This window comes from Nematolebias whitei, chromosome 1 (genome assembly GCF_014905685.2).
Source record: "Nematolebias whitei isolate Nwh7 chromosome 1, NemWhi1, whole genome shotgun sequence".
In the NCBI taxonomy this organism is placed as follows: domain Eukaryota; kingdom Metazoa; phylum Chordata; class Actinopteri; order Cyprinodontiformes; family Rivulidae; genus Nematolebias; species Nematolebias whitei.
Window position 1 is genome coordinate 44,582,713 of NC_056498.1, and position 11,256 is coordinate 44,593,968.

An 11,256-nucleotide genomic window follows, 5' to 3' on the forward strand; every position below is an offset into this window, starting at 1 on the left:
ACAGGAAGTAAAAACAAAGAGGACAGGAAGGAGGAACAGAGAGGACAGGAAGTAGAAACCGAAAGGACAGGAAGTAGAAACAAAGAGGACAGAAAGTAGAAACCGAGAGGACAGGAAGTAGAAACAGAGAGGACAGGAAGTAGAAACAGCTGAGCCCTGCTGAAGGTAAACTTGCAGTAAACAGGATATTTACTGAAATACTGAAGATCTTTTAATAAATCAGGAAAGATGATGGAGGCACTAAGTGAATGTGATTTCCTGTTTTCTTCTCTGCACATCTTATTTGATCAAACACTGAGGAGGAAGCATGTTGTGTGCACGTTTGGTTGACTTGTCCCTGCAGGACGTCCTGTCTCTGGCTGAAGCTCAGCTGTCTCACACCTCGTCTGCAGCCTTGTGTCGGAAACTCTCCTCAGTGGGACGGCGGGTTCTGTCCATCGAGTCCGTCTCAAACGTCCAAGGTTATCATCTTCATCCTGTCTGCAGTGGCTGAGCGCTTGTTGGTTATTTTGCTAACAGTCGCTGTCTTTGTTCGTCCACAGATGGACAGGAAGGCTCCTGGGAGGCGAGATGGCAGCACTCCAAACCCAGAAGTGTTCTGAGCAGACTGAGCTCAGACGAGCAGAGCAAAGAGACGCCTGACGCTCTCCTGACAAACACTTTGTCCAGACAGCAGGTACTCGGTTCTGGTTCAGCTGCTTCAGACAAGCAGGTGTTTGAGGAAATCAAAATGTTCTTCTTACATTAAACCTGAACAAACAAATGCTTTGGTCCAAACCCAACATCTGCTCAGAGGTGCTGGAAATACAACTAAAGCAGAGAACTTTCAGGATTTACAGTGTTTTAAAATAAAATAACGTAGCAGGCAATAAAGAACGTATTTCTTAGGTAATGTTGTCCCTTACATGAACAGAACTGGCTAAAGATGATTCAAGGTATAGAATAAATACACAAACGTATGAGTGAGGTTGTCATCCAGGGTGAGGGTCCTCAGCAGTTCCAGGTGGTCCTCTGAGACCTTCTCCACCTCTCCTTTCACTGAGTCAGTCTCTTCTTCGGGGGTCGAGCTGGGGTAGAGGCAGGGCAGCAGACCCGGGACCAGAAAGTCACGGTTCAACTCCCAGCCATGACCACATGTCGAGGTGTCTCTGAGCAGGACACCCAATCCCTCATTTGTTCCCCGGGCGCTCACATAGTTGCCCACTGTCCACCTAGGCGTCTCTCGGGTGTGAAGGTTAAATGCAGAGAACTGACTTCATGGTTGTGTGGAACAGACAGTGAAGACGAGCGCACACGTCCCGTCCGAGCACCTTCATGTAAATATACGAACCTGCAGCAGCTGAAGCACGTCAGAGAGTCTGAGAACTTCTTCCAGCAACGTCAGAGAACTCTTCTACGGTAGATTCTACTTACAAATCTGTGCTCTGCCCTTGTTGTCATTCAGTCATGGACATTTGGCTTCGATGCGTTTTGGGGTGCAGGTTGCGTGTTAAAGTGCCTCGTGGGAAATCAGCGCACTGGAACTCTGTGCCTTCATCTGAGCCACGAGCTGTGGCCGTCCTCTCGTTTTCTCACATCTCCTTGATGAAGCCAAGGATTTCAGTGGCGTGTGAGAAGCTCTTCCTGTTACGCTGCTTTTTATCTTTTCATTAAACAGCCTGAGAAGAAAATGACGGGATTCTCACGTTCTTTGTTGGAACATTAAATGTTAAACGAAGCACCAGCAGCTTTTATTTGTTCTTTTTTTAATCCCTGAAATTAAGTAAACCATCTTGTATAGAAGTGATGTTGAGAACTTGCAGTTAAGAAGACAAAAACTGAAGAATCTGGACCAAAAGCCATGTTAAAACTCAAACTGGTTCTGTTTCCTTCACTGGTTGACCAGTCTGTGCTGGTCCAGTTGTTGCAAATAAATACATTTTTCATTAATTTACGTACTTCCTGTAACTTGAACCCTTTTGTATGACTGCAGTAGCAATAAGGACGTTCGTGGGTAGGTTTGTTTGGTTCCACCTCAAGTTAACTGCTTGTCGGCCTGCAGGTGTGCAGAGGCTGGGACTCGTCCCTGTGGGCGGAGGACATGGACAGCAGTGAAGGGGACGCCTCGGTCCTGACGGATGAGACGGACTGCCGGTCTCACAACAGCTCCCCGGTGAGGAGGAGAGCCCAGCTGAGGTTCAGCAGGATAAGAGGAGCCCTCAATCGCTCTTGCTCTGTCCCAGACTCCAACAACCCCCCATGCCTCTCCGCTTCGCCTCCTGGAGACATAAGTATTCCTGTTTCGGACCTGACGGAGATCGGAGCAGAAGACCAGTCTGTGTGGAACAACAGAGGTCAAAAACTGGACCGAGGAAAGTCGTGTGAGTCGTACTCTTACCGTAACACCGAGGACCGCGAGGCAGCTTCGCCGGGACGTGAAGACGTGGACGACCACCGAGGAGACGCAACGGTTCAAGAGAGCACCGAAGGTCCGTCTGAGGACCAGAGTCCAGACCCGACATCCTCATACACTTCCTGTCAAGCACCAGAACAGGAGCAGAAGCTTTCAGAGGACCGGGTCGCACCGAACCACCTCTATGTGTCAAATAACCACATGACCAAGAGCATGTTGTGCCTGACTGAAGAATCTCAGGATGAGGTGAGCACAGCAGACAAAACACTTTGTGACAGAATCCTGCTGAACGGATTTAAAATTAAAGGCGGCCATCTTGACACAGACAACTTAAAATGTGAAGGAGTTGTAGATGTACATGTGATGATTAGTTCTTAGAAAGAAGCGCGCTCAGGTAATTACATTGTCACCCACTTTACAGCTAATGATGAACAGTTGGATTGACTGCATTTGTCTAAGATGATAAAAACTACGAGTTCAGAGGAATAAAACATGAAGAACTAGTTGGAGGGCGGCACAGTGGCTCAGTTGGTAGAGCTGTTGCCTCTCAGTGGGAAAGTCACTGGTTCGAATCCCAGCCCAGGTTCCTTACTGGGTGGAGTTTGCATGTTCTCTTCATGCTGCATGGGTTTTCTCCAGGTACTCTGGTTTCCTCCCGCAGACCAAAAACATGCATGTTAGACTTATTGGTAACTCTAAATTGTCCCTAAGTGAGAGAGTGAATGGTTGTTTGTCTCATTTGTCTCTGTGTCCCTGTGATGGACTGGAGACCTGTCCAGGCTGTCCTCCGCCTCTCGCACAGTGATTGCTGGACATGGGCACCAGTGACCCCCACAACCTGCAAAGGAAGAAGCGGGTAAAGGATGGTTGGATGATGGATGGATGGGTGGATGATGATGGATGGCTGGATGGATGATGGATGAGTGGATGATGGATGAATGGAGCTACTTGTAAATGGACGTATCGTTTTATCTAAAATCAGCTGTTTTGCACAGTTTGAGCTGCGTCTCACAGTTTTCTCCCTAGACTCTGGTTTGACTCTGGTTTGACTCTGGTTGGACTCTGGTTGGACTCTGGTTGGACTCTGGTTGGACTCTGGTTTGACTCTGGTTTGACTCTGGTTTGACTCTGGTTTGACTCTGGTTTGACTCTGGTTCGACTCTGGTTCGACTCTGGTTGGACTCTGGTTTGACTCTGGTTTGACTCTGGTTGGACTCTGGTTTGGACTCTGGTTGGACTCTGTTTGGACTCAGTTGGTCTCTGGTTTGGACTCTGGTTGGACTCTGGTTGTAATCTGGTTTAGACTCCAGACACTGGTTTGATTCTGGTTTAGACTCCAGACTCTGGTTGGACTCTGGTTTGGACTCCAGACTCTGGTTGGACTCTGGTTTGGACTCCAGACTCTGGTTGGACACTGTTTTGGACTCCAGACTCTGGTTTGATTCTGGTTTGGACTCCAGACTCTGGTTTGACTCTGTTTGGACTCTGGTTTGACTCTGGTTGGACTCTGGTTTGACTCTGTTTGGACTTTGGTTGGACTTTGGTTCGGACTCTGGTTGGACTCTGGTTTGACTCTGTTTGGACTCTGGTTTGACTCTGGTTGGACTCTGGTTTGCACTCTGTTTGGACTTTGGTTGGACTCTGGTTTGACTCTGTTTGGACTCTGGTTTGACTCTGGTTGGACTCTGGTTTGACTCTGGTTGGACTCTGGTTTGCACTCTGTTTGGACTTTGGTTGGACTTTGGTTCGGACTCTGGTTTGGACTCTGGTTGGACTCTGGTTTGGACTCCAGACTCTGGTTGGACTCTGGTTGGACTCTGGTTTCAGCGTTGAGGCAGCAGTTTTAAACGGGAAGGAACAGCTCATATTTTTACAAATACTTTGGCTGTTAGCATTTTACAAACTGATTACCACAAAGAATGTAAACACTTCTGACTGGCTGCTTCCTAACGAGCGAATCTTTAGTCTTTGTTGAAAGAGCTGAAGAGATACTGAACGCTCAAACACCTTTTGGATAACATTCATATTTTATATTCACAACTCTTAAGAAGTAAAAACAAGACGTCTGTCTGTCATTCGCAGGAAAATAAACTTTTAATCCATAAAATCAAATGAAAGCGAGCCAGATGACTGTTTATGTGGAGATGCTCGTGTTTGTGGTGTGAACTTCTCTGTTTTGAACATTTGAGCTGTCATCGTGCCACCATCTTAGAAGCTTCCTCAGGCTTCCAGCTGGATGTTGTTGACGTGTATCATGTGAGAAGCATGGAGGGGGGAGTGTCATGGTGTCCCTCACAGTCGGAGATTAAACTCTCGGTTTTAAAGTTTGTGTTGAGGTCCACTCATCAGCAAAACCCCAGAGAATCGAGACGTTGCTCGACAGGAAGTAACATGTCTTTGAGTTTCTTCTCCGAGCTGTGGAAATATTCTGAGGCCGAGTTCGATGTTCTCTGGAGAAGTTTCCATCTTGATGATCCCTTCAGTTCCTGACCTCTCTTTTCTTTTCAGTGGATCTCTCTACGAGAGCTGCTCGTTGGTGGTGGACGGAGGCTCGTGGTGACCGAGCTGTGGGCTCTGTGCTACACCTGCCTCTCCTCGCTGCAAACCTACACCGACTTTCCAGGTGATCTCACCTGCGCCTCCCTCACAACCTGAAAACATTAAGAACAAGAACAGCTGCTGATACGAGATTACAGTAGTGGAGGCAGGAAGTGGAAGGCTGCTCTCCGAGCCTCTGTCATTCTGCGTATTTGTGATATCTCTTTTTATCCCATCAGCGTACTTATGTCTGGACACTGTGCACGTGAACTGCAGAGGAGAGGTGCTTTTTCTAAAACCTAAAAACATCGGTAGGCACTCTTCAGTCACTTTATTACATGCAAAATGTTTTTTCTTGTTCGAACAAAAAACAAGTGAGTTCCTGGTTTGAATAACTTCCTCTATGTGTCTTCTTTCCAGAAAGCCAGGATGACTTCTTTCTTGCACCTGAATATCAGGAACATGGGATCATAACCGAGAAGGTCTGTCTCTGAACAACGTTCATTTTTCATTCCTCGCTTGTTGAATGACTCTTGGTCTGCCGTCGGCGCTCAGGCCTGTGTGTACGGAGTCGCTGCTATTCTCTGGGCCGCGGCCAAGTTCAGCCTGTCGTCCAATCAAAAGCTGGCGCTGCCTCGCAAAATGAAGCGGCTGCTGCTGGAGATGGCGAAGAGAACGCCGATGGAGAGACCGACCATCGTCATGGCTAAAAAGGTATTTTAGTCAGAGCTAAAGCCAGAACCTGACTCGGCTACAACTGTTGGAGACTAGTTGGAACATTAAAATTCCCTCCAAAGTTTTTCACAGCATGCTTCTCCCATAACTCGCTGCTGAAGGTGGTGGTGCACACCTGTGACATCACGTATCTGTAACTTGAGCTGTCTTAAAGAGACACCACAGATTTACGACTGTTGCACTAGTTTCCTGGGGCCTCACGTACACAGGTTACGTATGCACGAAAACGTGCACGTTTCACACAAAACTTCAGATGTATGAAGAATGAAATGAGCGTGGAAACGTGCACAGCCTCATGCCAACTTCATGGCTGGCTTGAGGCAATGCACGTTTCATTGGTTACTGGTCTGTTGGCGACACCTAGAGGCGATGCTACTAAACTGTTCATGATGTGGAAACTATGGTTGTACACACCTAACACAGGATGAACAATTAATACATCCACATGTGTGAAATTAGAGGAGTGGATATAAAAGTAGAGCAAAAAATACTTTTAACGACGACTTTAGCCTTATTGGTGCAATATGCATAGAGTGCGTATTTAGAGACAGAGGATTTTCTGGACCACGATGACGACTGGCCCATCAGACACTTTAAAGTCCTGGCATTCTCCATCCGAAGCCGAACAGTTGGCGTGTGGTTACGTGGTTGCAGGACGTTCGTTTTCGCGCGTCTTTCATCGTCCACGAGGCACCGACGCAGAGCTCCTGGGAAGCCCCGCCCTCTGCAGTATGCATCACCACGTGGGTTTCTTCCCGTTAGTCTCCACTCCGTCCCTGCAGCCGCCGTTTGGCCACAGATCTGTCCTGAATAAAACGCCACACTTTTCGGCAGACAGCTCCTCCGTGCACGATGTCTGCACGATCTCCTTCTGGGAGTTTTTGTCCATTTGACCAATTTAGTGTTTGAAGAGTTGTGCAGCTGAATGTCCGAGCACATTTCCACATTGACGACCACGCCCACAAACTTATGACCAATCACCCAATCCTTGGCGCAGATGCCAGTGAGAAAAAGTTCGGTTGGGGCTTGTGTCGAGAAGGGGCGGAGCTACTCTGAGAACAAAATGACGCAACCTTCATCACACAACTTCGACAGTGAGAGCCGCTTTCAGCACTTCGGAGGGAGTATGCCGGGTCCTTTAAGCTTCAAAGGTCAATCCTTCTGGAACTGTGCTTGGATCTGCAGCCAGCCTTGGAGAGCGACGCAGCGAGGAACCGTGCGCTGCCCGTGCACATACAGCTGCTGACCACACTGGGGTTCCTATAGCAACAGGGGTATTCCAGAGGGAGCTGGCAGACCGATCGGGACTGTGCCAGTCCACCCTGAGCTGAGCCATGCCAGCTGTGTGGGATGGAGTGATCCATATGTCAACCAGGAATATCAAATTACCCACAATGCATCTGAACAGGCCAACATTAAAGCACAGTTTGCAGTGACAGATGGTTTTCCTGATGTAACAGAGTACTCAATCCTTTGGTTTCTTTACCTTCAGCTGTCAGTTTGGTTTGACTGCGTCTCTAGAAAACGCTGGATTGCAGTTTTTTGGATTAACTCACTCCGCTTGAGTTTTTACTGGACAGCTTGAAAAAACACTGATTTCCTTTCGAGTAAATATGTCGTTAAAGAAAAGTTCTGGAAACTCAATGAATTCAGTTTCATGACTTTGTCAACTAAATATTATCTAAGTCACTATTATTGTTGTTATTGTTAATGTCATCTTTTGAACTCTTCAGGTAGAAGTCATAGTTTTTTTAAGACAATGTGTTCTGTGTTGTTTCTAGAGCTGTCTTTACAACCTGTCATGTCAGGGCATGAGTGCTGAGAACGTCTGGAGGAACCTCATCAGCAGAGTTCACCCGGTAAGTTTACATTTGTACGTTCATGCAGCTGGACTTTAGGCCCCGCCCACTTTAGTTGCCAACATTTGGAGGCTGAAATCAGGAATAGTGGTAAAGGTCGTTTCTATAATTCAGTTGTGAGGTGTCTTGGTCGCACGAAGTACACGTGTGAAGATCAACAGATCTGAACTGATTCACAAGCGTCCACAAAGAGACAATCGAGCCGCCATGTTCCACGTTAATGATCAATAAACGATCGTACGCAGGTTTGTAAACACGGACATCCAGTATTGACAACACCAAAGTCAAAACCAAGTTTAGTTGTATATATGTATATATGTATATATATGTATAGTAGTAAATAATTGGTCTCTTTAGCTGATATAGAATCATTATTTTTTATATTTTTCTTTATTCAAGCTTTAAGTGAAATAAAGTTCATACTTGATGCTATCAAATTTATTTACGAAGCACTTTTAAAAACAACTGTCGTTGGACAAAATGCTGCACATAATACAAATAGTTACATACATGAACTACAACAAATAATCAATAAATTGATGGTGAATAAATTAGTAAAAAAAATAAAAAGTCAGTGCTCTTGTATTAAAATCGTATCTGTTGTATGAAAAGCTGATTCGTGTCATAAAATGTGTGTTTTGCTGCTCCTGCTTTAGTAAATGTGATTGTTGGCAGTGTATGACATGTGTCGTGTCAGCTTCAAACGCTGACTAAATATTGAAGCAAAGTGCATTTTTACACATATGTTCATATTTAAAATGAGTTTATTTTAAGAGAAGTTGGTAAACCTTCCAGATATTTTTAAAAACTGAAATCTCTGCTACATTTTCCACCTCCTGTCCACATAAAAATTGTTCTGAAGGAACAAAATAATAAAATAAAATAATATAAAAACTTTTAACTCGCTTTCCAAAGTGGAGGTAACTGTAAAACTCTGGTTTATTGGTGCAGATTAGAGCTTCCTGTTTACTGTCACTCTGTGGTCTAAAAACTACAATTATGGAGATGTTTTATGAGTTTTTTTCACATCTGTTTATTACCCTGTTCCAGGTGAACTTCCATCCTGAGCTGAAATGATTCATAAATTACATAAATCATAAATGAGTTTGAGGAGAATTTTCAGCCCAGCTGTTCTTGCTCTCTGTTTTTGACATGTGGTAAATGTGGACATTTCTGCCCCCTGCTGGCACGTCGTGAACATTGCAGCATTTTATCTGAATCATCTGAACATTAAAAAATCATAAATACAAAATAATGGTTGTTATTTGAGCTCCAGAACCAGTTTGGTTCTGGATCATTTCTTCAAGCTTCATTGTTTTGTTATATCAGTTTCTTATTTTTATTAACCTGTATTTTTTATTTTTTATTTTATTCAGCCAGTGTTGAAATCCAACGATGGAGAAGATTGGAGAACAGCTGAAACTCATCACATCTCCTGTGAAGAAGCTGCACAAAACGGTGGTAGGACGGTCTTACTTCAGTACAGATGACCGTCATGCAATAAAAAACACAACCTGTGGTCCAGAATGGTTCTGAATGGACTCCTGCTGCCTCGTGACCCCGAACAAGATTTAACAAAAAGATGCACCAAAAATACAAGAAATGACTTTGAATGTGCTTAAAAAGTGTCGACTCTTTCCATAACTGAAGAAGATTCACTTAATAAAATCTGGGATCAAACATTTACACTGCACATCTTCCAAGACTTTTATTTTTGCATTTAGTCTAGTTTAGGAGTTTGTAACTGCATGAGACAACATGTCTGGGGCTGTTGTGACCATGTGCAGGCTTTGTTCCCACGGCCACTGAGAGCCGACTGGCTCCTGTGGCCGACCCTGTTCCCCACAGACCTCCAGCCCCTGAAGAGCTTCAGCTCCAGAGGCCGTCACTCCGCCGCCACACACTTCACCCCATCATCCTGAGCAGCGACGCAAACGAAGAGGAGGAGGAGAGCTGCCACTGAAGGGTAGGCCATGAATACAAACAGATGTGTTCAAAACCACAGGTGTCCTTTGGACCAGGGAAAGGAAAATATTTTAAATAAAGATAAATATTTAAGTATAAGTGTCCCAGCCCCCACCTCCTGAACGAGCTGAATGTTATGATGTACGAACAGCTAAAATGACACAAAGTAGGCGGAGTAAGTAGATTATAAAGCACATCCAGAATAAGTAAAAACATGAAGAGTGTGAACGCTGACTCAGAGTCCAACTTATAATAAAGTGTAGACAAAATGCACTGATTCTGTTCTAAAATGCAGCAATATCTAATTAAATTCAGTTGATTTCTATAGCTCCAGGTCACAACAGTCATCTCAGGGCACTGAACAGAAACATCCACATAAAAAGCAGTCTGCTCCTCAGATAATGTTAAATTATTATTTTTATATATGAATGTTTCTGTTCAGTGCCCTGAGACGACTTCAGTTGTGACTTTGTGAGCTTTAAAAATAAACTGAATTAAACTGAATAAAAATTCAATTATTAAAAATTAGTAAAGAGTATTGGTCCAAGCACTGAACCCTGAGGAACTCCATGAGTAACGTTGGTGTGTGAAGAAGATGCATTATTTACGTTTACAAACTGGAATCTATCAAATAAATATGATTTAAAGCAGTTTATTTTTCTACCAGGGTTGTTTTGTTTTTCAGGACTGCAGATGAGTTCTCCAGAAACTGTGAGTTCACGTGGAGCTGCCTCAGTTTTCCTCCACATCGGTGCCAACGTGAGGCTCGACCCGCTTGTCGTTCCCACGATCCGACTTGTTGTCAGGCAGCTGGAAGCGCTTCTTGGGACAGTGGACTCGCCTGCTCGCCCTGAGATGTTCCACATCCAGGTCTGCTGTCCTCAGCGTCTTGAATCAGAAGTCCACAACAGCTGTCCTTAGTCCCCGTGCAGATCAGGACCCCCCAGTCTCTGCTCGGCTTGGACATAAACCCCTCTTCGGTACCGCAGCCTCTGCAGAAGCTCATTAGCAGGTCAAGACAGCAGCGATGCTGTGAAGGTTCCTGTGATGCTCAGAGCTGTGGAACAGAACCCACCAGAGTCCACAATGAACAGAACCAAAGGAAGAACCGGTCCGTCACCCCCAGAGTCCACCATGGCACCGCACGATGTACTGGACCTGCTCGAAGGAGAGTTCATCGTCATCCTGGTATGTACATTTGTAAAGATCTATATGATATAACTTTATATAATTTCAAACTGTAGTTTCTTCTCCAAGAATAAACGTCTTGAATGTGTTTTTAATAATTTTGTAAATCAAAGTCATAGGCTGCTCCATCCTGAGACAAGTATTGATCGATTAGAATCTGTTTTTGAAAACTCGTTCAACATCGTTCAGATCGTCATTAAGTTCCTTTAATCCCAGTCACCATCTTGTCTTCAGTGATTTATTCATAAATTTGGTTTAAAAACAACAGTCGAGCTCTTTAGACATGTTCATATCATTTAAAATGATCTGTTTGTTGAGGGGAGTACATGTTGTCCTTGAAGAACCTGCAGTACTCCATGTTTGCCGGCATGCTGGGAGACGTTCAGTGATCTGCACTGGGAGGACGACCTGCTGGAGGGTTTGCACTTCCTGGTCCACTCAGTGAGCAGAACTTCTCTTTAAACAACGATCACTTCTCTAATGATCATTCTAAGAACTTTTCATCCATAAAGACAACATGTCTGGTTTAGATCTGCCACCTCTCATCATGCTGAGCACCGTCCTCACAGTGAAGCACGG

General features: G+C 44.9%; 1 protein-coding gene across 1 annotated transcript in view; it reads left to right on the forward strand.

Annotated features, from left to right (window-relative positions):
• LOC119420652 (kinase non-catalytic C-lobe domain-containing protein 1) overlaps positions 1-9,487 on the forward strand; it is a 9,940-nt gene extending 453 nt beyond the window's left edge. The window contains exons 2-11 of the mRNA XM_037688110.1: positions 344-461; positions 543-676; positions 2,042-2,638; positions 4,901-5,015; positions 5,170-5,241; positions 5,351-5,412; positions 5,486-5,644; positions 7,447-7,524; positions 8,901-8,985; positions 9,312-9,487. Coding sequence (XP_037544038.1) covers positions 344-461; positions 543-676; positions 2,042-2,638; positions 4,901-5,015; positions 5,170-5,241; positions 5,351-5,412; positions 5,486-5,644; positions 7,447-7,524; positions 8,901-8,985; positions 9,312-9,487 — 1,596 coding nt within the window. The remainder of the gene's footprint in view (positions 1-343; positions 462-542; positions 677-2,041; positions 2,639-4,900; positions 5,016-5,169; positions 5,242-5,350; positions 5,413-5,485; positions 5,645-7,446; positions 7,525-8,900; positions 8,986-9,311) is intronic.
• The last annotated feature ends 1,769 nt before the right edge of the window (positions 9,488-11,256 follow it).